This window comes from Mustela putorius, unplaced genomic scaffold, assembly GCF_011764305.1.
Source record: "Mustela putorius furo isolate JIRA1106 unplaced genomic scaffold, ASM1176430v1.1 tig00000487_pilon_pilon_pilon, whole genome shotgun sequence".
NCBI classification, from domain to species: Eukaryota; Metazoa; Chordata; class Mammalia; order Carnivora; family Mustelidae; genus Mustela; species Mustela putorius.
Window position 1 is genome coordinate 6,570,549 of NW_025421399.1, and position 23,608 is coordinate 6,594,156.

The 23,608-nt window shown below is 46.2% G+C and overlaps 1 protein-coding gene and 1 long non-coding RNA gene across 2 annotated transcripts in view; both read right to left on the minus strand.

The window, feature by feature from the left end:
• The window catches only part of ERN1 (endoplasmic reticulum to nucleus signaling 1), a 78,088-nt gene that overhangs the window by 41,558 nt on the left and 12,922 nt on the right, over nt 1–23,608 (minus strand). The window contains exon 2 of the mRNA XM_004749150.3: nt 11,238–11,358. Coding sequence (XP_004749207.1) covers nt 11,238–11,358 — 121 coding nt within the window. The remainder of the gene's footprint in view (nt 1–11,237; nt 11,359–23,608) is intronic.
• On the minus strand, nt 21,083–22,630 carry LOC123392287. Its single transcript, XR_006607013.1, has 2 exons — nt 22,288–22,630; nt 21,083–21,946 (listed from the first exon to the last, which is right to left on the minus strand). It is a non-coding gene; the product is annotated as an uncharacterized LOC123392287 (long non-coding RNA).

Sequence of the window (23,608 nt, forward strand, 5' to 3'; positions counted from 1 at the left end):
CTGCCTTGAGTGTGGTATCTGACACTTGTTGAGTACCGCTAGGCTTCTCTCAAATATTTGAAACAAGGGGCACCTGGGTGGCTCAGTCAGTTAAGTGTCTGCCTCTGGCTCAGGTCATGGTCCCACAGTCCTGGGATGGAGCCCCACATTGGGCATCCTGCTCAGCAGGGAGCCTGCTTCTCCCTCTGCCTGCTACTCCCCCTGCTTGTGTTCCCTCTTTGGCTGTCTCTGTCAAATAAATAAATAAAATCTTCAAAAACAAAAAATTTAGAACAAGGTGCAATGCCTTTTGTGAATATACTGTGGCACCCAGGGCCCCTAAGCACAGCTTGGGAACCAGAGGCCTAGGCATTCAGGGTTCTGCAAAATCTGGGCCCAATTCTTCTCCAGGCTTCTTTTTCAATCACGTCTCTTTCCTGAATGCCCCCATGCTTTTGCGTTGGTCTCTGCGCTCCAGGAGACCAGAAAATGACTGCCCACTGCACTTGGTATCTTCTTAGGAGGCATGGATCATCCCCCCCTCCCCAGGCATAGGCGACCCTTCTGGGTCTCAGATATCACGAGGCTGGATTTTCAGCAGGTTGAAGGACAGAGCCCATCTATGTTGTATTCTGTGAAATATACATGGAAAAGTACATAAACCTTATGTACAGTTTAATGAGTAATCAGAGTGACGTCTGAGGTAACTGCCAAGGGGGCCTCTGTTCCCTCGTACTTAGTAGACGATGCTGTTTGCAGAATAAAAGGGAGTCAGGAATTTAGGATATTCAATACTGTATGTGGGATAGAGTCATTCCAATTTCATTTTTCCAAATGAAAAGGACTTTTCCACACAGAAACCTATGCGATAAAAGCTAAAGAGAGCTGCCACACACCATTGTTTGTTCACTCACATTTGAGATTTTACTTATTTGACAGAGAGAGAGAGCGAGAGAGCACACAATCAGGGCAAGCAGCAGGGAGAAGGAGAAGCAGGCTCCCCACTGCACAAGGAGCCCAACACGGAGCCCAAAGTGGGGCTTGAGCCCAGGAGCCATGACCTGAGCCAAAGGCGCTTAACTGACTGAGCCACCCAGGTGCCCCATGTTCACTCACATTTTAAAATTATTTAAATGTATGGGGAAAAAAATGATCTGGTATTTGCTACAGAAGGAAGAAACTGAGGGGCGCCTGGGTGGCTCAGTGGGTTAAAGCCTCTGCCTTCGGCTCAGGTCATGATCCCAGAGTTCTGGGATCGAGCCCCGCATCGGGCTCTCTGCTCAGCGGGGAGCCTTATTCCTCCTCTCTCTCTCTGCCTGCCTCTCTGCCTACTTGTAATCTCTGCCTGTCAAATAAATAAATAAAATCTTAAAAAAAAGAAGGAAGGAACTGAGGCCTGCCATGTGCTGACAGCCCCTGATGGTGGGCACTGGCTGCACGAGGATTTCATGACACTGGTCTACACTTTTGTGTGTTAAAGTTTTTATAAAATGAAAAAAATTTTTAAAGAGAACTTTAAAAAAAGAAGCCATTTAAGGAAAGCCTTTCTGGTATGTCCAGAAGAGACACCTGTTTTTCCTGCATTCACCTATAATACAAACCTTCACTTTTTTTTTTTTTTTTTTAAAGTAATATCTGTACTCAACATGGGGCTCGAACTCAGGATCCTGAGATCCCTACTGACTTAGCCAGCCAGGGGGACCTAAACCTTCCCTTTCTAAAGTGAAGCAGGGTTCATTTTAGATCCCCCAGGGTTTGAAGGCACTGGAGGGAACCAGGCTCGAGGGCAAGGAGGACCTGGTTAGCAGCACAGCACACTTCCCGAACACACGCCTAGCAGAACTGGCGAGGGTGTGGGAACACAGAGGGGGTGATTAGTCAGAAAAACCGAAAAATGTCTCTGATGAAGTCAACCAAAATTTACATAAGTGTCTCAAACCAGACCTCAGGTCTGCCAGCCTCTCCCTAGAGGTAGCTCTGGGCAGACTTTCTTCCACGTAGGAAGGAATGGGTTCCTTTGATTACGGATGCCACAAGAACAGGTTGCCCATTTGATTGGAGCTTAAGCAACCTTACAAGATCATTCTCTTCTCTTTCTCAGATGAGCTTTGATATTTCTGGAACACGCTGCTTCTCTGGTGAGATCTAGATGAGCCTCACCACATTCTTTCCAAAGCACAACCACCTCGCTGACCCCTACACTGTACCTGGCATTTAAAACTGGCTTACTCTCGGACTAGAAACTTCTCTAGGTACTAGATGACTTCTCTAGGTAAAACTAAGATGTCCCAGCACATCTGAAATTCTCCAAACCAGCTCCTACTATCTCCAGCAATGATTTGAACTCTTCTGGGTTGGCCTTTCTGAAAGGTATTTATGGACCCAAAAGTCAGAAATGAAGGCTCCTCATATACCAAATATTTAAGAGCCTTGTCCTTCCCTCCCTCCCTTTCTGAGAAAGAGTGTGACAACCCAACTACTGGTAATCATCTGTTGAGATTTACCACAGGCATCTTGAAAGCAAATGCTGGGCATGTGCCAACTGTGTGGGATATGAAAGGAGTTCATAAAGCCGACGTCCATGAACAGTGAATAATGAGCTGCTGAAACCTACAGTATGTACCACGGGATTTCCTGGGTGACGGAAGTCACTGAGGGCTAGTGTACTCGAGGAAGACAGACTTCATAAAGAAGGAGGACTCAGAGGGCGGGGATGACCAGACAGCATAAGTGAAGAACCATCACCTCCATGTGTGGGAATGAAGACACAGGCTTGGCAAGCGGCAGGTGTTCCTTCTGAGGAGCCACAAAAGTAAGGCCAGACAGTAGGCAGCGAGGCCATGGAGCAGAAAGTTGTGAAAACTCTGATGTGGTACCGCGGGCGCTAACCAGGGGCTGCCTGGAGGCTTCTGAGCAAAAGGCGCTCCATGTCTGTTGAAGGAAGGTTAGGCAGGCGGGCATCAGGGCATGAAGTAAAGGAGAAAGGGAAGGAGTCACAAAGGGCCGGGAGGAGGGCGGCCCGGTAACCCCAGTCCGGTGGCCTGCACCTGCATCGGAGTGGGGGCAGGAGGCAGGACGGCTGGAAGGGCGGCAGGAGGGCTGGTTTGGAACCAACAGGAGTGGGAAACGTCGCAGCAAACCCTCCTGTTCAAAAAATGCAGTGGAAAAAGGACGCAAAGAGGACATGAGATTTAATCCTAGCAGATGGTGAAGCTAGACTGGCTGGTCTGAAGGCAGTAAACCACTGGCATCTCCAGAAAATGCTGAAGGTTCTACTTTCTTATAAAAATTATTAGTAAAAACAAGGTCATTCACCCTTCCTAACTCCAAAGGTAAGTCTCCCACATAGGTTCAACGCACTCCAGTAAACCAGTCAGGGACTTCTTCTCCCCAGCGGCAGCTCACTTCCGTCCCCAAAGGAAAGTACTCCCGTAACCTAAACCTCAAGTTCCCATTAATTTGTAAGATCCAACGGGTACGGCAGCAAGTCTCAAATGTTCTTCAAAGTTCAGCTTTCATAGGAGAGCATTTTATTTTATTTTTTAAGATTTTATTTATGTATTTGAGAGAGAAAGTATATAAGGTGGGGGGAGGAGCAGAGGCAGAGGGAGAAGCAGACTTCCCTCTGAACAGCAAGCCAGATGCAGGGCTCGATCCCAGGACTCCAGGATTGTGACCTGAGCTGAAGGCAGACGCTTAACTGACTGAGTCCCCCAGGCACCCCAAGGAGAGCCTTTTCATGCAGGCATCTAACCAAGAGCGGATCCTCAAATTCCAAATCTCACCAGAACTGGAAAAGGACATAATGAGGTTTCTTGCAGGTGAAGCTCTGCAAGTCACCAAAATGTCACGTCAGACAGAGACAAGCATGCGGCGGGACCAAAGTCATCTGAAAAACCCCCCTTTCCACCGGCTGTCTGATTCTACTGTGTTCTTGCTCACCCTCCCCCAGCAGAAGTGACTCAGACCTCAAAGTGCACATTGATCACCGTAATCAACGGTGCAAGAATTCAAGGAGGAGAACAAGGCGACTCAGTGTACGGCCTGCGCCCAGACGCCTCTCCCGACGCAGAGCGGCACAGAACTCACTCGTGGGCAACGGGAGTGCTCTCAAACCTGGCACAAGTAACAAAGTCATAGCCTTCAACATTCACAATCATATCCCCAAACAGACCTAGTAATGCTGCGGAGAAGACCCCCAGAGTTGAAATCTGTGCCACTCTGTGTGGAGACTGCTGTTTTAAGCCTAGAAAATTCCGAAAGAGGAGACCGATTAGAACTGCTAACTAAATGTTCCTTCTTACAATTCCCTTCTTCTATTTCCGTCACACCTCTAAAGGCAGACCTCAGACTCTTCCAGAGGAACAGGCACGCTGTTTAGGGATAGGAGAGAAAATCAACTGCAAAAAGTCACGAAATCCACATGAAACTCAAGGTCAGGAACTGGAACCTGCTGGGACAATGGTTCAAGTGACAGATGACACATCCCACGGGGGCAGAGTCTAGTCTCATCTGTTCTCAGGCTTCCAAAAGACATCTTAGTGGGAAGGGTTCTGGGACCCAAGTCAGCATTAGGTTCCTGAGACATTTACAGAGCATCCCTGGCCGTCTAGAGAGCCCAGCCTCGGGAAGCTAGAATTTAGGGGGCAGCTGGAAGGTTCAGTGAGTTAAGTGTCTGACTCTTGATATCAGCTCAGGTCATGATCTCAGGGTCATGACATCAAGCCCTGTGTCGGGCTCTGTGCTGAGTGAGCAGCCTGCTTACGATTCTCCCTCTCTCTCTCCTGCTGCCCACCCCCATGCTCTTTCTCAAAAATAAATTAAAAAATAAATTAAAAAAAAGAAGAAGTTAGAACTCAGTGGGAAGACAAACATAAACAAAAATTCACAAGTACCCCCAAATCCACATGAGGAAGGGGCTCACCCAGCTTGAGGGGTCAAGCAGGTGGCCTCCGAAGGGGCTCCTGAAGGATGACTAGGAGCCTGTCCAACACTGCAGGCTGCTGATGGGGAGGGAACACAAGCCAAGGCCCCGTGTCTCTGAGGCCTGGAGGGGTGGGTGAGGGCCAGATGGTGAAGGGCCTTGCCTGTACACCAAGGAGGTCAGACGAGACCCTGTAAACCGGTGCTTCTCTAACTGTGGGGAAGGACCAGCTACTGAAAATTCCAGCCCATCGTGGATGATGCCTGGGATCCCTCTCGCAGACAGCTGGGCAGACCACACCTGGAGCGCTGCCTTGGCCGGCACAAGGCTAGCTCCGCAGGGGTATGGCATGGTCCGTGGTGTCATTAGAGGGCAGGTCTGACAGCAGCGTGATGGCTGAAGGACAGCCGGAAGCCCCTGTGGTGACCTAGGAATGGATGTTGAGAGCCTGGCTAAGGCACTGGCAAGGAGTGCAGCGAGGAGTCAGATTTGAGAGACGCTACTTCGGTCGCCATGACAGAATTCAGTGAGCGAGTGGCAAAGCATCATGCTACACTTAGCCAACTCGGGGCCGCAGCAGTGGTCGGCACCAGCAGGAACCATGGGAAGAGGCATGTGGTAAGAAAGGAAAACACACGTGACATCTGAAGAAAATCTTCCCCTATAACTCTAGTGTTTCTTTTACTCGGTTTTGTCTAGCTTAGTCTTTTAAATAATTCTAGTACATTTTAATAACTAGTATTTTCAAGGTGAACGCAAGAAGCCTGAAACCAGCCCTGGAGATACCAAAGAAAAGCTTTTCAGCCTCACCAAGCCAAAGCAGGTTTTAGAAAACGGACCTAATGCCACACACGGCAGCAATGCTTTCTGTTTGCATCTGGGCTGAAAGTGCAGAAAGCAAACACCCTAACTATCTTCACTGGTGAAATTTCAGACAAAGACAGACAGTTCTGGTGTGGCTACAGTCACAAAATCTCAGCCTAGGAAGATCGCACCTCACTTGGTATGTCACACCTCAAGTTAGTTTCTGAAAACAAAACTCATTTTCTGTACTAGGTGCAGTTTGCTGCTGCGGTGTAAGAAATCTCCACTTCTGGGAACAGCAACACATGTTTGGGTGAAGAACAAAAGCACCTGCCAAAACTAATCTGTGGAAAGGAAAAAAGAAAACAAAACTCTCCCAACTTGTTGGCCCCTGAAATGAGTAAACAAATCAGGAAACCATGAAATGGAGTAACAGGGATATAGTCTGTCCAACCTCAGTTTGGGGAGTCACAGGGGTGTCTATTTCCATCGGCAGTCTCTTCTATTTGACTCTGATTCCCCACTGCCACTCAGACCCAAACCCGTGACCTCCCTTGCCTGGACTGGTGCAGTAGCCTCCACCTAGTCTGCAGCTTCCTCCTGGCCTCATCAGCTCAGTCTCAACACAGCACATGCCGACCCTGTGAAGTGGAGGCCAGGTGTCTTAGTCATCGCGGGTTGCCTCAACAAAATACCACAGCTTTAGTGGCTTCAACAACAGACACTTCTTTCTCACAGTTCCAGAGGTGTTAAGTCCAAGATCAGGGTGTCAGCATGGTTGGGTTCTGGGGAGAGCCCTGTTCCTGGCTCGCTGATGGCGGCCTTCTTGCCGTGTTCTCTTGTGGTGAGAGAGAGTAAGAGCTCTGGGCTTTTCCTTTTCTCAAAGGGGCACTAATCCCATCATGGGGTGGAGATGGGGACTCCCTCATGACCTCATCTAAGCTAAATCCCCCAAGCTCCACCTCCAAATACTATCACACAGTGGGGTAAGGCTTCAGCACGTGAATTTTGGAAGGACACAAACATCAGTCCATAATACCACGGCATGTCACCCTCTGCTCAGCGATCTCCAATGGTGACTTCAAAAAGGCCAACCTCCTCATACCAGCCACCAGGCCCTATGGCTCTATGGGGAGGGCACAGCTTGCTGGTACTCGGGAAATCTGTGAGGGCATTTCTTAGTGATCCCAGGGACTGGTGGGGGGTGTATAGGAGGTGAGGGGGGAACACAAGCACTAGGTGTGGGGCACAGAGCACTGCAGAGCCAAAGCCCATCCCAAATCTATACATGCTCTCGCGTCTGTCAGACTCTCCCACAGGCCAAAAGCCTTTAATAGCTCCCCGATCCCACAGCCTCACTTGTGTAAAAGCACAAAGGCACTTTTCGCATAATTTTATACAGCTCATCTTCTCAGAATGTAACTACTGTATAAATCGGTTGAGGTCACACTGCTTTGGTTTGGAGCGTTACCGAGAATTATTCACCGTTTTGGAAACCCAGTCCCCATCAGGATCCTGGTGTTTTGCTTGGTCCGTGGTAGCGGGCACCGTGTTCACTCGGAGGTGGAGCATCATGGTGTGTCAGATCATTACGTGTTAAACTGCATACACGTGAGTAAAAGTTACTTTTCCATTATTCCAGTGTTAGCTGGGTAATACACGCATTTCTTTCTGAAATTGTGTGTGTGCATGTGTGTAGCTTACGGTCTTACACATTTCATTCCGGGACATTAGCGGGGGCATTTTTATAATAAATAGTCTAAGAAGACAGTCTATGTGTCCTCACGTGACCGGTGCTCTGAGCTCGACTTCTGCTACCCTTCCTCACCTTTACCCCCGACTCTCCCTCCAGCCACGCCAACACCATTCCTCCTCCAGCCCGAAGACTCTCCCACCTCTGCCCCTGCTAAGTTCTGCCTAAACACTCCTCTGCCGCCTTGAGTTCTTGCTCAAATGACACCTTCCCAGGGGCATCATTCCTGCTTAAAATTGCAGCTCCCCACCCCTCCAACGCCTGGTACTCCCTAATTCCACTGCCCTGCTTTACTTTTCCTCTATAAAATCCGCGAATTTATTTCCTTGTCCATTTTCCACTAGAATGAAAGCTCTAGGAGGGCAGGATTTTGTCTGTTTCGTTCACCTGCTGTATCCTCAGGGCCTAGAGCAATGTGGGGATACTTTTAAAGGTGATTCACAGATTAATGGTTTAAAAATACCAATTCTGAAAACTTTAGTTACAATTGCAAGATTAAGGGGTGCTTGGGTGGCTCAGTGGGTTAAGCCTCTGCCTTCAGCTCGGGTCATGATCTCAGGGTCCTGGGATAGAGGCCTGCATCGGGCTCTCTGCTCAGCGGAGAGCCTGCTTCCCCCTCTCTCTCTCTGCCTGTCTCTCTGCCTGCTTGTGATCTTTCTCTGTCAAATATATAAATAAGATCTTTAAAAAAATTTTTTTTTAAATTGCAAGATTAAAACTGAATTAAAAACTCAGGGTCTGTATATATTACCACTTCTAATCTTTGTATAGAAATACATATATATATATATGCACCTGGGTGGCTCATTGGGCTCAGGTCATAATCTCAGGGTCCTGGGATAGAGACCCTCATTGGGCTCTCTGCTTAGCGGGGAGCCTGCTTCTCCCTCTCTCTGTCTCTGCCTACTTGTGATCTCTGTTAAATAAATAAATAAAATCTTAAGAAAAAAATATATGTGTGTGTGTTGTGTGTGTGTGTGTGTATATATATATACACTGTAATAGACATAGTACATAGATCTGTAGAAATACATATTATATATTTTATACAGCTACTGGAATCCAGGACTGAATTTAACTAAAAAAAAGCCAACCTATTCTCGGAAAAATGAGACTTAGAACATCTTAAATATTACTTGAAATTACTAGACCTTGCTGAGATTTCTCAAATTCTCCCTTTAAGTGTCTTTTAACACCTCCCTGCTCTGCTTCCCTAATCTGTTGCTGGATTCTACTGATTGCATTTCTGTCCCACCTTTCCCCTTCCCCCTGCCCCCTTTGCACAACCCTGGCCTCCCTGTCGCCAGCCTATACTCCCACACTCCACTGCAGGATTAAAGGTTTAAACCTGTTGAGTCACTCACCTGCTGTCACATTAATGGTCCCAGCTTCCTGCTCATTCAAATACAAAAGCCTCCATGCTACCATAGGGGCCAACATCCCCTCCAGCTTCTCTCCTATCACCTCAGTCCTTAAGCTCCTCTCAGACAGGACCTGTTCCTACACCCCAGACCTGCGGCCCCTTTTGCAGGCTTCGAAGTCCCTACCACCTCCCTTAGAAACCCTGGGTCTGTGCTGGAGCTATGGCACCTGTCATTTCTCCCTATCAGGCTGCGGGCTCCTTGAGGACAAGGACGGGCTGCTTATTCTCAGTGCCCTACAAAGTATCCTTCACAGACTAGATTCTCTAAACACTTGTTAATTAAGTAAAAGAGAGAACAATTCTTTAAGTTCTACAGTATGGGAGCGAAGAGAGGCGCCTGGGTGGCACAGTTGGTTAAGCAGCTGCCTTTAGCTCAGGTCATGATCCTGGGGTCCTGGGATCCAGCCCCACACTGGGCTCCCTGCTGCTCCCCTTGCTTGTGCTCTCTGTCAAATAAATAAATAAAACCTTTTTAAAAAATTAAAAATAAAGTATAGGAAAGAAGAGATGGATTTTTATGTTTGTCTAAGTAACAAACAAGGTGAGACACAGCTTTGCCAATACAGCCAAGGCTACTTGTAGAAACGAAGACTTCGACAAGATCATTTTAAAACAATACATGCAGGGAGAAACAAAGCACAAGAATGAAGTAGCTTGGGCCAAAAATGCCCTGCCTGGGAATGCTGAGACTGAGGGCCCAGCCCTAATATTCAACAGTAAAAATGTTTATCTCAATCCTTCTGTTGAGGATTTGTTGAATTCGCCTTTGGACAAAATCAGAAATTGTGAAAATTTAAAGAACAGTCCTTTTGTTTTAAAAACGTTAAAAGGGGGACGCCTGGGTGGCTCAGTGGGTTAAAGCCCCTGCCTTCCGCTCAGGTCATGATGTCAGGGTCCTGGGATCGAGCCCCGAATCGGGCTCTCTGCTCAGCAGGGAGCCTGCTTCCTCCTCTCTCTCTGCCTGCCTCTCCACCTCCTTGTGATTTCTGTCTGTCAAATAAATAAATAAATCTTAAAAAAAAAAACAACACGTTAAAAGGTGGGCCACTGGGGAGGCTCAGTTGGTTTAGCGGTGAAACGCCCACCTTCCGCTTGGGTCATGATCCTGGGGTTCTGGGATGGAGCCCCAAGGCGGGCTCCCTGCTCAGCAGGGGGTCTGCTTCTCACCCTCCCTGCTCATGCTCTCGCACATGCTTGCTCTCAAATGAATAAGTTTAAAAAAAATTATTTAAATAAAAACTAAAAACATTAAAAGGCTCAAATAGGAAGGAGAGAAAGTACGAATAACATTCTGGGAGCCTGTAATGCAATGCCAAAGGCCAGATCCATAGTCTCCCTGTGGCCACCCCTCCTGAGAGCTCTGGTCCTTTCAGCTGCCTGGGGTTCCTGCTGAGCCCAGCAGGAGCCAGACAGGTGAGGCAGGTGGTCTGTGGTAGCCCAGTTGCCATCATCTCTGGGTGGCAACTAGGTTTGCTGTCGAACTGGTAAAATGGTGTGTGACCTTCTGACATATGCCAATTTTTTTCCACTTAAAACACTGTTTTGGAACATTTTATTATCAAAGGAAAAACACTCGCTGTGCTCATGAAAATAATGAGTCACGTCACAGAGCAGTGACGAAAGAGAGGCATGCTGGTCAGACCCTAATCTACAGCCAAATCAGAATTATTACTGGACAGAATAATAGAGATGACTCTGAAAGCCCCAAATCCTTGGATTTGCATGGCTTTATCCAGGAAGATTGCTTTGGAAATCAAATACCATTTCCCAGCTGTAGGACTCCACTCTGCTAACTATCACCAGGAAGACAAGATCATAAAACAGGAGGCATGGCAGATTAAATGAGAAACGAGCTCAGTCTTTCACTTCCCTCAACGTAAAGACCCAATAAAGTGGCTAACTTGGATGAATGTCAAATTTTACAGCCCTTGAGGATTTCAGCCTCTATAAAAACAAATGAGTAATATGAGGTTATAGAAGACAGTTCTTGTAATTATGATTACAAGATTCTAATCATTAGATAGAACTTAAAAAAATTTAATGTAGTATGCCTTTGTGAAAGACCTATCAGCCAGAACTATTAATAGAAAAGCCTAGAGCTACTCAAACATGAAATCTAGAAAGGAAAAAAAAAAGATAAAGTTTGCCTCTTCAGTTGATGCATTTGGTGAATGATCCCCATTCAAGCTGTAAACGTACCCTCTGAGTATAATTCCCTCTCTTCTCCTTGATGCCACTATCCTTGTTAATTTTATTAAAGATGTGTAACTGTTCTTCTCTTTTTTTGGAATAGATTTCCTCAGAAAGCAGCTGAGCAAATGCCCATGTCACCCAAGGTCCAAAGCCAAAATTACCTTCTTTTAAAGTCCATTTGATCGAGCCTGTCCTCTTGCTGACAGCATGCAAACTTCCATCCAGAGTTGACACAAACAACAAGGTTTCAGGAAGCGTCACTGTGCTGGGACTTCCAAAAATCTGCAATGAGATGTAGAAGAATCTTCATGTTCAATAGGATTCTTCGTCTTTGGCATGCACAACCACACACAGAACCCCCGGGGACACCCCAGAAGCTTTCCTTCTAAAATCCGCCACCTCACAGACGAAGACATTGCAGTTACAGAGCCTATGTCCAAGGGCACATGTCTAGATAACAGCCAAGTCAGCACTAGACCCCAGGTCGCTTTATGCTATCTAAGCAGCAATCCTCCCTGCAGACAGATAGGCTTATAACCTCATAGGACAAAGACAAGGATTCTGAAATAATCCATGGGTAGCCCCCACTGAAACGGGAGGAAAGTATGCTCAGCTTTCTAATGAACTTCCTTCTCTTGGTTATACTTCACCTTCAAAAAGGTCAAGTATTTGTCATCTTGCAAAGCTCCATGGTAGAGAAGAATGCCAACATACCACATATACCCACATGCACTTACAGAATTAGAAAAAGGTGAAACATTAGGGCAAAGTGTTTAAAGCAAAATAGGAAAAAACAGCTCTCATTTTATAAAAAAATTTATGTAACAAGAAAACAGCAAGATTTCAAAGAAGGTTATAAAATGTATGAGAAACACAACCCAAATTGTTCTTCACTTATAATCAAAATATAATTTAAATAAAAATGTACCTTTTATGCTTAATGAGTTAAAACACGCACTCTTTTTACAGAAAAGAGCCAAAGGTAGTGAAATTTACTTTCTTATCCATCGTTGGTAGCAATGAAAATTAGAAGTTGGTGCACTCTTTCTGGAAAGCACAAAAGTGCTCAGATTTTTGATCCTATAATTCTATTTCTACATCCTGAATAGTTTTCGGATGTGGAAAAAGCTGTGTGCCCAATGGCGCTCATTGTATCCCATTTACAAACACAAAAACTGGAAAGATCTGAATTTCCAAGATCTTAATGACTGAAATAAATTATGACACATACACTCAATGGAATATTATGCAATCATTAAAACAGCACTTCGGAAAATTTACAGCAACGCAGAAAAATGTTTCTATCAGTCTTCATGTGAAAAATACAGAATCCAAGATTTAATGTACACTGTGGTGACAATTATACTGGGCAGATTTTTTTGGTCTGCTTATCCTCTTGGCTTGGCTAAGAACTGTACCCTCCCCCACGCAGTCTCCACGGAAGCAGCTGTGTGTGAATGCACACGCATGTACACACGTGCAATGCACACATGTACAGGGGATGGCTGGTAAGGTTTCCTGGGACAATAGCCCTTTGAGGTCTGGGCCCATTCAGCCATGCCACCTTATATAGTAAGATTTTCTCTTCGTCAGCACACTGTCCCACAAATTATCCGGTTCCTGGGGGTCTTCAATTAAAAATGGGCCGACATAACTCTCTTATACTGTGAGAGTTTGGATTTGGGCACAAAAATTTCAAAATACAGGAGTATGGCTGGCTTTTAGCACTAAACAACAAGACTGGGGGTTTACTTGTGCACAGCAGCCTGACCTCAAAACACCTGCACACTCTTAGTAAGAACCAGGATGGCACTTAGTCGCTTAAGAAGGAAAGCCCCATGTCTGTCTCCAAAACAGCCCGAGATGGCAGGACAAACACCGGGTCCCTGCACTCCTTCTCCAGGGTGGAAACCTGCCAGCAGAGGGGCCAAAGCAGCTGCTACACTGTTCTCCCTTGCCGGCTCCTGGCCTAGAGGTGAAGAGGCTCTACCCTTTCCTTCAAACAGAGCCAGGGCCACTCACCTGGAATGGGAGAACCCAGAACAACCTTCCCCACTGCTGGCTCAGTCTATCCTCGGTATGAAGCCTCAACCCAAGGAAGAGGTGTCTGCTTTTATTATTTTTTTTAAAGATTTTATTTATTTATTTGACAGACAGAGATTACAAGTAAGCAGAGAGGCAGTCAGAGAGAGGAGGAAGCAGGCTCCCCGCTGAGCAGAGAGCCGGACGTGGGGCTCGATCACAGGACCCTGGGATCTGACCTGAGCCGAAGGCAAAGGCTTTAACCCACTGAGCCACCCAGGTGCCCCGAGGTGTCTACTTTTTACCTGGCTGGGAAAACAGAAGCCTCAGCAAGGGTGGTGCCTACCCTAGCAGGGAGTCCAGTGTTTTGGGGATGAAATCCTTTTAGCCTACAGGGTATAGGCGGTGAGAAGCTTCATCTGCACCCGCTCACACCCGAAACGCACATTGCCCAGAGCACACGGGCTTGTAGAACAGTGGCCCGCAGACAAGACCACTGCGTGCTGTCGCTCAGCGAGACTGAAGGCGAATCTCCCACGGAGAAGGTGGAATGGCTTTGCAGCTGATGGGGGACAGCAGGACCATGTCAGATGGGGGCAGTCTAGAGACTGAATAACTCAAAAGGGAAGAATGTGTGCACATCTGGGGACCAAGAGGTGGAAAGGCCTGCTGAGTCCCCCTCCACCTGTCAAAAATCCCCTCAAGAACAGGCATTTTGTAAGTAGGTCTCGGGATGACACAAGAATTGTACTGAGCTCTGTGGACCGCTCAGCTGGTAAGAAACTAAACTCAGGCGATTTCTGTGAATGTTTGCTGGGTGGGAGAGAGACAAAGACTGAAATGGGGAAAGAAGCCTGAGAAGAAACACAGCTGACAGACAGAGTGCGCGCCCAGGCTTCGACCCTTCCTCAGGCCAACTTCCTGTCCTTGGGCTCAAAGAACCTCATGAGAAATTCCCCCTTTGCTGACATTTCTTGGAACTAGATTTCTGTCCCTCACAACCCAAGACAAACACACACGCCCCTATGAAAAAAAAAGTTATACATATGAAGATGAAGGAAATATTACAAAATTATAGGAACACTTTTTTCTCCTGTATTTTCTTAAATTTTCTATAATACAATTGTGTAATCAGCAATGAATTTTTCGTAAAATAGAAAGGAGATGGCCCAGTGAGCAGGTGGGAGAGAAGTTCAAATTTAAAGGAGCTTGAGCAAGCCTGTAAGTTCCAGATGAAGTGCTTTCCATATTAGGATTCTCAGACAACTTGGCCACCTTTGATCATTAACGTCCACAAGACAGAAACAAAAGTTTAGAAACAAAGAGGTCCCTGGGTAAGACAGTTCGTATCCAGGAACGGATGAGTTCTGTCATTGTTATTAAAGCCTATAGTACAATTTTAATGAACTGAATGCCCCCAAATATATCTTATCACAGTATTAATATTCAAATGGGTCAATATTTACTAAAACCTATCAGTGCTGCTTCATTACTAGTGTGGAAACAAAAGCCACCTGCCTTGTCTGAGCATCTTGGAAACCACAGGAAGAGCAATTGTCTATGGTTGGTTGGTGAATCGAAATAAAACACTAATCACATAACTAACAGAGTCCTCTGAAAATCTCAAAAATACCAGGTTTGGCTAGAAGTTGAATTTAGCAACTGAGAGCACTGACAGTTAATCAGAGTGTCCACACTGACGTCACAAACCCTGTCACAACAGTCTTCTCTCTTCTTTGGAGGCTGCTGATGGTTTCCAATTAGAATGTTCGGGGAGCCACTGTGAACAGTGTTATTCTCTCACATGGCAAATTAACATGACAACATTTCTGGCTTTTCTCCCCCAGCATTTTTGAAAGCGCGAAAATGCCTGCTTCCGAAGGCAGTTGCTATTACTAAGGTGAATTAAATAAGCTTCCAGATACCTTCTGGGATACTGAGCACAGCTCAGAACCATTTGTACCTGGATGTCTAAAAATGCTGCTTTACAATAATGACCTTGCACGTTAGCTCACCCAGCCATTGTAGCCGCCAGGGCTCCCTTCTCTCTACGATGGAAGAAATGACCGGAGGCCCTATGTTACACACGCTCATTTATGGAGAGCCTGAAAATGTAAACAAAATGCTGATTCTGCAGATCGGCTTTAAGCTGACTACCTGGAATCTGACTCATTTTTCCAGCGAGCGGGATATGTACTCATGGCTTTGATGGCTGCTTCTAAGAAGTAATCACAGTGACACCATGGAGGGGAGAACTGGTAGCGGGTAACCAAGTCTAACCTAACACTGAACACCCATGAGCCAGCTGGTCCTCCCCCAAGTCTGACCCCGCTCGCTCTCTCCCAGGAGGGGACCCCGACGTAACAATGCTGTCTGCGAACAATGAACAAAGCCGGGCAGTTCCGGGCAGAGGATGCTGAGCAAAGGGTCGCTAGCTAGTACAACCCACTTATTTCACGTAGGTTCATTCAGTGATGGTAGAACTGCCCTCATGGCAGGCCTGCTCGGCCAGGACTTCAAGAGCCTTTCTCTTGGGAAAACAAAGGCAGTACTGGAACTGCATCCTCATGTTCAAGGTTCTGATGGTAAAGCAAAGCTCAGCATCTACACCACTTCATAAAACACACCACTCATTCTGCCTTTCTGCCAAGACGTGGAAGCAACTACCAACAGCTTAGAGATGGTTAAAATGAGAATTTCATTCTGATATTCTAAACTCCGCTGACTGTTAGTTGCTCTTGCATTTATTAATTCAACACCTTATATTTCAGGTAAGAAAAAAAATCTTTCCTAAAATGAGTTCTGAAATAACTTTGTTTAGAAAATGCCTTCAGGGGTGCCTGGGTGGCCCGGTTGGTACAGTGTGTGTCTTTTGCTCAGATCATGATCCCAGAGTCCTGGGTTGGAGCCCCACGTTGGGCTCCCTGCTTAGTGGGGAGTCTGCTTCTCCCTCTGTGCTCCCCCCCATCCCACTTGGGCATGTGCACACGCTCTCTCTCTCAAATAAATAAAATCTTAAAAAAAAAAAAAAAGAAAGAAAGAAAGAAAAAATATCTTCAATAAAGAGAATTGGACACCAGAGATTGGATCTGTTGAAGCAGCACAAAAACAGAGGAAACCACTTCTCCCATACCTGCCCCACCCCCATTTTTGAACTAGTACTTGGGACTGGTCAGGCAAGGAGGCAGTTCACCAGTGCCTGGAAAGCAACCAGTAAAGCTCAGGTCTTAGTTTCATTTTTGGGCGCTGTGTCTACCACTGAGGTGGCTACTCCTTTTCACTCACCCTCTGGCCCCCGCCAAGGAAGAAGAGCAAGGAAGCACACACCAGCTCCTCCAAGATTCAGAACATGGGAGAACCCAGTGGTCCCCATCAGGGTTTGCAGAAATGCTGCATTTTCCAAAGAAATACAGTACTTAAGTTTCAGGCACATATTTCAAGAAACAGGCCACACACTGACTACCTAACAACAAGGGTCAGAAATAAGTTAATAAAAATAGCACAGACTTTTCATCTTGAAGTCAGTGGGAAGGAGTGGTGCCACGCACATGTGTCTCCTACCAGCTTTCCAAAGTCATCTACGCTTGGTAAGTGTGGTAGTGCTGGTTCTGTTTACAACACTGGTGATGACCCACTCCCCTGAAAAAGAGGTGTACATACACACCCAGAAGACCCACCACCGTGAACAAGGGAGCCACATCCTTCTCAGGTGGCGTGCCCATCAATCAAGTCAAGCCCAAGTTCGATCTATATGACAACACTGTAGCAGTAGCTTAGTCAGATAAGCAGAAACAGTAAAACTAGTTACAATCTTTTCTCTGAATCTTCTCTACTTCCTACCTGCGCTCCAGCCACAGTCTGCACAATAATATTAGAATATAATAATCCGGCTAGTAACATCATGATTTTTTTTTTTTTAGAAGTACCACACCAATTTCCAGGATACACCATTGAGATGGACCAATAAACTATTGAGAGGCATTTAAAAAAAAATTTTTTTTTAAGTAATTTTCCTCCATCTTCATTGGATTACTTTTACATTGCATAAACCCAGCTTTAGTTTCTTTTTTTCAGGCTAAGAAAGTAATTCCTCCAAACTAAAAGTACAATACTTGCGTTACTCGAGCAAGGATACTGGCATGCTGCCAATAAAATATTATTACACAAGATAGCATGTACCTAAATTCCTGGAACCTACCACCTCCCAACTACAACCGGTCTGCCTTATGCAGTGCAGTGGCTCCTTGCCAGGCCTCAAACCCACTGGGCACTGGCAACAGAGGCAAAGTGAAGGTAAAGTGACTTACGAGCTCATTTTGGTTGGGATAATACATACACATTACGGTTTTGTCTTACTACTTAAGGATACATGCGATCTTGAGAACAGTTAAAACTGCATGTCCCCAGATGCAGAATAATGGATTTTGAATGGATTAGAATGTGCTACGGAATCAGAGTTTACAATTATTAATCTTAGCAACAATGCTCAGAGATGAGAAGGGCCTTCTCTGTGGGGGATGTACAATGCCAAAGGAGGGAAGAGAGACTGCTTGTGTGGATGGAGTACAGGAGGTGGCCTCTGATGGAGAAGAAGACAGAGGAGAGGGGTAGTGGCTAACAGACTGGATTATTCTGCTGGTCATAATTAGCTGAAAGCTACAGGATGGATGAACTGATTTTATAAGAGATCAGTAAGACACTTTCTGGCATGCCATAATAAGACATCACCCTTAGGGGCTTTACTCATGCACACATGCATGCACACGTATACACACACACGCCAACCTGTGTGGTAATAGGTCAATTCAGCACAAAGTACCTTTTTTTAAAATTTTTTAAAGATTTTTTTATTTATCTGACAGAGAGATCACAGGTAGGCAGAGAAGCAGGCCGGAGGGTGGGCAGGAAGCAGGCTCCCCGCTGAGCAGAGAGCCTAAGCGGGGCTTGATCCCAGGACCCTGAGATCATGACCTGAGCTGAAGGCAGAGGCTTAACCCACTGAACCACCCAGGCGTCCCCAGCACAAAGTACCTTAAAATAGTATTCTGTAACATGGTCCCCTGGCAGGCACTGAACAATATTCAAGAAAAAGGGCATTTGTATCTATAATTCTATTTACAGCAATATCATTTACTTCAGACTATAAACTTCAACAAAGCCTGGCTATTTGCAGTTCTGGTTGCTTTATAAAAGTACCTAATAGAGCCACTGATCACATCGTAGAAGACCATGCAGATGACTGCCAAAAAACTATCAAGATTCCATCAAAGCAGAAGACTGAAATCAGTGCCCAGTAACTGCCAGCACACTCCCATTACATAAAGATCTCTTATTGACCAAAAAAAAAAAAAAAGTCCTCAGGAGTTTAAGCCTCTTAGTAATCAGGAAAAGGGGGCTAAACTAGCAGATCCCCAAGGCCTACCTGTGAAGGTATCTCATATGTAAAAGCCTGATCAGAGAGACAGACAGAGATTTTTATTCGAATCATACTCTGTTCCCCAACCTCCATCTCACTTACATTTCTGATCCAACAGTAAAGTGCTCCTTTCCAAACATGGAGACTTCCATATATAGCCAAGGGTACCAAATGACACACAAAACTCACTGTGTTTAGTCTCCTGCCTGCTGCCTTGGGATAAAGATGAAGAACAGAATTGAGACATTAGGGATATTAAGAGATTTGCCGGTTTAACTGTGTCTGGTTTTAGTGACCTCTGTCTACTGCAGAATCATTCCTCCCCCTATTCTACTTTGTTGAGCTGCAGGGGTAGGTCAGCAATAATCCATCAGCTCGATAGTTCCTTCTAACCGGACTACTGGCTGTTATGTTTCCTGATATTAAGTCAATAAAGGTAACCATGACATTTGCTTTGGATGGGAGTCAAGTGTCTGGTTGGGATGCACAAAAGGGCAAGGCCTAACCGAACAGCCCTGTGTGGTTTCCAAACTGAGCGGCTAAGAGAGTTAAGGCTGCATTTGTGGCAATTCTTGTGTATGGTGTAATTAACCACCACCCAAGACAGTTACAATTCTTCAGTTTAGGCTACTCTTCTAATAGTTGTCATAAAAGGTTCCTCCCAAGTCCGCTTGTTCCCGAGCCCAAAGACAGGTTACTTTTACAACAGGTGAATATATTCCCCCCAAACTGGTTCTGGGGCCCCAGGCCAAGTGCCTGAGTTCCAGGAGCTGGCACTTCTGTTTGTCTTCATGGTCGCTCTGCCGTCCGCTTATACTGATACCACGGGAGGGGGAAATACATTTGGGCATGAAGGGTGCTACGGGAAACCTTGTGGCACACCATGGCCAAGGGAACAAGCCCTCATTGTTTCAGGTGCTATCAAATCCCCACAGCCCCCGAAGCATTTTATGGACATGAAAACTAAAACCCAAGGTTTCACAATCCTTTAGTGGCTGAGATTCAGAATACAGGTGTTGCCACTATTATTTAGTTGCTTTCGCCAAAGGGAAACAGCAGCAATTGGGATCTTGTAAAAACTGAGAGCCCTGGGGGAACCTGGGTGGCTCAGTGGGTTAAAGCCTCTGCCCTCAGCTCAGGTCATGATCCCAGGGTCCTGGGATTGAGTCCCACATCGGGCTCTCTGCTCCGCAGGGAGCCTGCTTCCTCCTTTCTCTCTCTCTGCTTGCCTCTCTGTCCACTTGTGATCTCTGTCAAATAAATAAAATCTCTAAAAACAACAACAAAACAAAAAACTGAGAGCCCTGTGAGGCTCACTTACCTTAATGGAACAGCATGGGAAATGAACTACACTACGAACAGTCTGCCGTCAACCGCCAGCACAGTGGGGAACTACCAGCCTCACAAAAAGCCTGATTCCATCTATTGGAGCTTGCATACTCAGGTGCAGTTAAACGAATTGTGAAGAAGTCCCCCTTCAAAAACTCCAAGGGGGGGGGAGCAGGACTCCATTAGATACCAAAATTTTCACTCCTAATAACTGCAACTGATTTCAAACTGTCAATTTCACCCTTTACATTGGCTAGAGATTTCTTTTGGGGGAGGGGAACAACTGGGGCCAAACAAAATGTGGGTAAGTGCTTTAGTGGAATAAAAATGATCTACAAACAACTATATTTATGACCTAATTGCCACCTAAGCTTGCCAGATGTTGCCAAGCTTTATAATAGAAGTTAAACACTATGAAACGCCACCTCTAGTTGAGAGAGATACCTGGCCAGTCTGTTCTCCCCTAGACAGAATCCCCACTGTTGCAACAAGTACATTTGAGGAATACGACTTCCCTACTGGCCCAGTGAGCCACACCCCGTTCTTCTCTCCAATTAGCCTGACAGGCATTGAAGCCATATGGCTCCGTATGATACAGATCAAACAGCAGGGACTATTTCCGGCTTCTGGGACAGGCCATTTTGGAGATGAAAAAGAGAGAGGAAGCCAAGGCCTGGAGAAGTGAAGTGACTTGCCCAAGGCACCAGAGATGGTTAACCGTAGACCATAGACGTAGGACTGGAACCAAGGCCTCCGCCTCTCCGTCTGGGCCTTGGCTCACTATACTACACTATAATTTCACTACTTTAAAATCACGGCTCTCTGACAACCATAAGCCTAAATTATTTCAGGCCTGGAGCTCCCCTTTGAATTCGGCCGGGGCAGCGGAAGATCAGTAAGCATCCTGCTCTGATGGGGGGGCAGGAGCTCTTGGAGGAGACCAAAATGTAATTTGTGGATTCTACACAGACACCCAACATACCAAAAGGCACTGCAAATTAGATGGGGTAGGTGGAGTCTTTAGAAAATGTTCTGGATAAAAATTCCCGAGATCCCACTGTAGTCTAAGTGGATGAGAATAACACCAGAAAAAGTGAAAGGCCACAGCCTCGGCCACCATAAAAATATTCCTGCGATACACATTTATCCAACCCAGTTCCAATGGTTTAAAAAAAAAAAAAAACACAACTCTTTGAACGTGATGATGATGATGATGATGACACAGTAGCCACTGCCAAATCCTTTGATGAAGCGAGTCATTTCTTTTAATGCCAGTGCCAAGGAAACACACATTACTGATCAGCATGGGACAACTCCTTTGAACAGCGAGAACCATTTTAATGACCAAACATATACTGACGGGCCTCAGGCAGTAAGCCGTGACTGCTGCACTTAGCAGGAACAAGAGGCTCACAGAAAAGGGAAGGAAATGCAGATCTGAAATATTGACTTTTTCATGTGGAAAAAAAAAAATCGGATGCCACCAGATTTCCGTAATTTCAGCCCAGGTCTCTATGTCCCAGGCTCCTCTGAGAGGCAAATGTATACAACCCCATGCAATTCTCACACACGTGGACAGAGCTAGGAAGGCAAAGGAAACTGATGGAAGACTGTTGGCACAACCAAGTCTACAGAGCTGTGGTTCGAAGACCCAGGGCTGAGAAACCAGAGCAAAGCAAGGGGACACGCCCGATGGAACAGGGCTGTTTTCTCCAGTTTATGGAGTGGTGGGCAGAGAACAGAAGCAGGAGAGCATTGCCGACAGGGAGTTAACCAGGCCTTTGGGGTCAAGGTAGAAAACCTTCCAGACACTAAGGAGTCTAAAACTCCCTCCTGAGAAAGGAAATATGACCGTCTGGCGTGGGGTTGGGAGGACAGTGCTGCTCAACTGCCATCAGGCTCTGTTTTCCCAGAGGCCTCTCCTCCCAAAGTCATCATGCTGGCCAGGCTTCTGCCTCGTCGGGAGGTCATCCAATCTTACTGCCGATTTCTTGGGTCAATAAAGTGGCTCATGAGGGCATCCGCATTGCGGGACAAGGTGGCGAAGCTCCCAAATCTGTTCTTTCTTTTGAAAACTGAGGAACAGCAACATCTCTTTAAATGCTAAGAAAGCAAAATAAATGTTAAGAATGTTAAAGGCAAAAGTTATGTAAACACTAGGGAAGATCACTGTATTAACGAAACTGGTGGTGGCCAAAGACGCCATCGGAAAGTAAACACACTCAAAAACCTGACTATCCACTCTGTCTCAAAGCTCAACTGCTCCGCATTTACCCTCATGGGCAGACAGCGAGGAGACACGAGCTGCTGTTAACAATCTGAATAATTAAGAAAAGGTTAAAATATGTTTGGCTGGTAGTATTTAAGCAGGGGGGAGAATATAACTGCTGAAGAGACTTTCACCAAACTGTACATTTCAAGTTCAGGGACTGTATTTGAATTACCTGGAAACTCACTCATGTCGTACCCTCCGTTCCCTGATGATGCTTGAGAATTCAACTTCCATTTGTTACTCTTCAATGTAGTGCCTGGCAGTGTGGCTGTTAGAAGGGCAGACTCCGGAGCCAGATCGTCCCTAGACAGCTCTCTGTGCCTCGGTTTTCTCATCCGGAAATGGGGACGGTAATAATACCTACTTCAAAGGGCTGTTGGGAGGCCCAGCATACCCCAAGTTCTTAGAACAGGGTCTAGTATGCAGCAAGCACCGGGTGAGGGCCCGTTATTATTATTATTTTTTAAATTTATTTATTTGACAGATAGAGATCACAAGCAGGCAGAGAGGCAGGTAGAGAGGCGGTGGGGGGAGGGGGGAAGCAGGCTCTCTGCTGAGCAGAGAGCCCAACGTGGGGCTTGATCCCAAGACCCTGCGATCATGACCTGAGCCAAAGGCAGAGGCTTTAACCCACTGAGCCACCCAGGCGCCCCGAGGGCCCGTTATTATTACGACAACTAATCAAGAACTACATAAGGCAACAGCATCTAATCACAACAGATCTATGCCTGCCCTGGCGGACTTTACAGTCTATTAAGGGGCCACAGTAGTCAAACAATCACACAAGCAGAATGATAAGCTGCAGGGAGTGCTGCGAAAAGGGCACACGGGGAAACCATGAGAGCCTAGCAGAAGCTGCTCTGGTCTCACGCGGGGGGTGCCCAGGATTACAGTGGCGAAGATCTTCCGAAAGGAGTGAGATTTGAACTAAGATCTATAGGAAGGAGGGGAAGGAAGGGAAGAATAGCCTGGGCAGAGGAAACAGCCTATGCAAAGGTCCTGAGATTAAGATCATTTAAGGTGCTTGAAGACCTATTGGCCCATGCTGCCGGAGAAAGCAGAGTCGGGGGATGGGCCAAGGTGGGGCTGAGGCAGCAGAGAAAAGCCCAGGGGCACATTCATGCACAGTGAGCCACAAAACCAGAACCTTCATCATGTGCTTGTTTGTTACCTTTGCAGCTTACAGAAAGAATAGGAAGGTGGGCTATTCTGATTGGTGTAAAGCTCATCTAGAAAGGAAAAGAACCCTCCCCTAACATGAAATATTTGATACACCAAACGCAGACAATCTGTGTTCATACCCCAGGTGAGGCGTCTTCGGTGTTTTAACTTAAACTGATGTTAGACTAGTGCTTCTTAGCTGGTTTAGAGCTGAGTCTGAGCAGAACACACCCAAACTTCATGGGCAGGTTTAGTAAATCACTTGTGAAATATGGCTACAGAACACACCCCAGTACAAGGGCTTCTGCTTTCCAAGACCCCTCACCCGAGGG